The sequence below is a fragment of the Populus nigra genome, chromosome 6, assembly GCF_951802175.1.
Source record: "Populus nigra chromosome 6, ddPopNigr1.1, whole genome shotgun sequence".
In the NCBI taxonomy this organism is placed as follows: Eukaryota; Viridiplantae; Streptophyta; class Magnoliopsida; order Malpighiales; family Salicaceae; genus Populus; species Populus nigra.
Window position 1 is genome coordinate 19,211,311 of NC_084857.1, and position 3,897 is coordinate 19,215,207.

The 3,897-nt window shown below is 32.7% G+C and overlaps 1 protein-coding gene across 1 annotated transcript; it reads right to left on the bottom strand.

Annotated features, from left to right (window-relative positions):
* Nucleotides 1-824: 824 nt before the first annotated feature.
* Nucleotides 825-1,539, bottom strand: LOC133698014 (flowering-promoting factor 1-like protein 3). The gene has a single exon (XM_062120873.1). The coding sequence runs from the start codon at nt 1,454-1,456 to the stop codon at nt 1,118-1,120; it is 339 nt and encodes a 112-aa protein (XP_061976857.1). The 5' UTR covers nt 1,457-1,539; the 3' UTR covers nt 825-1,117.
* Nucleotides 1,540-3,897: the final 2,358 nt, after the last annotated feature.

The window sequence follows — 3,897 nt, forward strand, 5'->3', positions numbered from 1 at the left end:
GAAGTACAATGCTTCCATTGCTTGATTTTACAAGTTAGAGACTCAATTTTTCCTTTTCTTACAAGTTATACTTTTTGCAAAGTCCATGGCTGCCAGTTGGGAATATATATATATATGGTGCTCGTGGCATCTTATGCTTCATAGGATGAGAGTTTGCAAGTTGTTCTCCAGCTGGCCCCTACTTTCAAGCCGATCGAACCTAATGTTTGTCTCATTCATGGCAATATATATGATTCTTAACCTAGAGATGTAATCGAATTCGAAAAGGATATGCACGAGTTAATTTCTTCTCTGTTATTTTGTCTCTTATTAAGATTTGAGAGCAATAAAAGTAAATTAAGATCTTTGTCAGGTGAAATAGAGTCAATTTGTCCAAATTCTATGGATCCTCTTCAGCGAGTCTGTACAAGTTTCGTTAAATATAGAGAAATGTGAATTCTCTTTAGTACTCCACTGAGACTTCCATGCAAATTGGATGTGTTGATGGTCCTCGCCACTTGCTCACAAAGGCTAGAGACGGCGGTGTTGCACTTGCAGGGTGATTCAAACATTGCTTGGCCTCTAATTAATTCTGCCATCCTAGCTACTAAAAGGCCTTCAAATGACATTTCATTCCTAAAAGATAGTACGTATGTAGTAACCTCAAGCCTGCGATTTCGCTCCTCAGCGAACTTGTTCACGATAATATGTATTGGCCTTCAATATGTCATCAAGAAAAATGACAAGTCACCCGACAGATCCTATAGATCAGAGGGGGGTTGTTTTGCGTCCTTGTAATAACCTTGGAGGAAAAAATAGATAGATAAAGAAGAAAAACAAATTAATTATTAAAAAAAACCCCACTTTTCATTCCCAAAAGAAACTGAAGAAATTAATTTACATGACGACGTTGACACACGACCGAATTGCAAGCCCCTGACTACATTAGCACACACGACTATGTAAGAATTAAAAACAAACCCAAATCACGAAATTAGAGAAGAAACTATTAAATAGACTGTACGATACAACAAACCAAAACGATGAGAAAGAAGCCAAAAAAAAAAAAAAAAAACGACTAAAATGCACACCAACATGAAAGAAAGGACTGTATATGAGGACGTACGTAATCAACGTACTACATATCCCTTACTTCAAACATATTACGGTTTTTGACGACAATATCATACATATGCATGGACCTGAGCTTGTTAAAATCCTTGGGGAGAGAGATGAGATGAACAGTTGATCTTTTGTGGAATTGAAGGAGATCCGGATCATCATAGTACCTCTCCCACCCAAGAGAATATAGCTTGCGTTCAAGAACGGCATAAGAAGTTATAACCTCATTACTAGGGGAGTGAACTAGCACTTTTCGCCGCATACTTGACCCCTGCCGGCTTCCATCTAGTGATTCAGCTCCTGGGTTCTCCACCAGCCGAACCACCCCGTTCTTGAAAACCCAGACACCAGACATTTTCAACCAAGGCTAAGAATAAATAGATGTATAAAGCCAATGTTTTGCAAGGTTGAAGATGGAGTTGGTCACGGGATGGTAGGGTATTTATAGAGGTAAGTTCGTGGGGATAGATGGATATAATATGGGGGTGTTTGGATGCAGGTGTAGTCAGGGTCTTCAGAGTTAAGATACAAAGATTTTGGGACACAAGTAGCATCAATTTATGTGGACATTTTATCGGATTGAGAAAATCCTTAGCATTTTCTTTTTCCAAGTCTTTCATTAATTATCCTCCCACTACGGAATCTTTGTTTTGTTTTTTACAGGAAAAAAAGGAAAAAAAAAAAAGAAAAGAAAGAAAGATTGCTGGTGTATGTATTCTTGAGAAGCCTGGTAGAAAAAGACTCGTACACTACGGATAAGGATTCCCAATATTAGTATCTGGGGCGGGCGGGGGCTATATTTAAAGAAGAAAAAAGATGTATAATATTATGTTAATCTCAACATTGAAAGTAATGTTCTTAAGATAAGGTTCATTGCGTTAATCATATTGTAATCACTTAATGGCAATTAATGTTTTAATTTGAAGTAGAGAGAGACGAAGATGCTATATATATATATATATATATATATATATATATATATATGGATGGTAAAAATCATTCCTTACTATTATCATAAACCATTTGAGATCAAACTTTACAGTGTCCTATAAATTCAGAACTACAATTTTTACTAGAGATTTCGTTTAAGGATAATACCCTTCTCTCTTTCTATAACAAGAATTAATAATAAAGTGTTGATCTAGCGATTAAGACACCGCTATATCCTTACAATGATAAAAATACAAGTTCTATTTTCAAGAAATATACTTATTGAAAGGAGCAATCAAAAACTCTGAACGAAACTAGTCTTATCTTTTAAAAGAATACGAGGATACTCATGTAAGAATAATAAAAAAAAAAGATAATAAAATAGCTTTTGCAAGCATGATTCTTTGAAGTGACATAATTAAATTCAATTCCAATCATGAGTTTTTTTTATTCTCTAAATAATAATTATTATGTAATTCAAGGGACAATGGGCGATGCTAATTAGAGAAAGAGATCTTCTATATTTGGAGGGGGGGAAATAAAAACAAGAATTAAAGGAGTTGAATGGTCGTGGAATAATTAAAATGTTGATAAGTAGAAAGGATGGCGAGCGATGCTCATGTGAATGCAAAAGAATAATGTCCTTTTCCATAGCTCGGGAATGGTTTTGTGGTGGGGGAACGTGAGGGGGGCCCAGTGCTGATTCTCATTTCTCATTAATTTCAGCTTTGTTGGAAATTAATGGGAGTTAGTTTTCCTTTTGCTATATAAAAAGGAAATGTGCCTAACTGCTGACCATTTACTCCAACTTTTTACCTTTTTTTCTTCCTTCATATATATATATATATATATATATATATATATATATATAGTATGATACTAGATATGTTTCTTGCACGCTTCGCTGGGGTAGGAAAAGGTTTTTTTTGACAAAAAAAAATCCAAATCTTGAGTCATTAATTCAAGTGGTAATTTAAATAATATGATAAAAAAAACCACATAAAAAATAAAAATCAAATTTAAAACTCAAATATGATAAAAAAAAACCTAATAGATTAAATTTGAAAGATTGAAAAATCATAGGGGGTGAAATTGAAAAACATTTGTAATTTGATAGATTGTTTATAGATTAAAAAATGATAGGGGGTGAAATAGAAAGAAATTGTTGAGGGCTAACTTAATAGAATAAAAAATCAAAACAAAGAGAGGATATAAAAAAGAGAGAAAACACTAGTTTAGAAAAAGGAAAAAAAACCAAGTAAACCCGATGAATCTTTTAAACCTGGTCTAATTTCTAAAAGTCACAATTCGTGAAGCCTTTCACCTAGATTCAATTAAAAAGCCTAATTCTCAACCAATTCAATCAACAAATAGTGAGGATAGAATTAAATAGAAAAAACCCAAAGAGGATGAAATTTTAATTTTTTTTAAAAAATTGTCAAATAAAATAAATAACAATTAAAAGAATAAGAATTAATTTTTAAGGACAAAAAAAAATTATAACGTTTGATAGCCAAACAACCCCTCACACGTTGCCTAAACAACGTGGGGTCACCCACACTCTAGTGCTTGCCGCACACGCGCCAACAAGTGTTTTCAAATATATTTAATGAATATAATTTACAACAATGCTCTTAAACATCATTGAAAATTACAAAAAAAAAATTATGAAAAGATAAAAAAAACCTCTTGGGTAAGAGTTCAATTGTTTTTATCTTTAAGGATATAAAAGTAATTCACTATTATAAAAAAAATTGAAAACATGAAAATGTCCCTTAGTTGTATGTATTAGATAATTTTACTCTAGGGTTAAAGTAATAATTTTACTATATAAAATAAAATAAAATTACCAATCTAACTCCATAC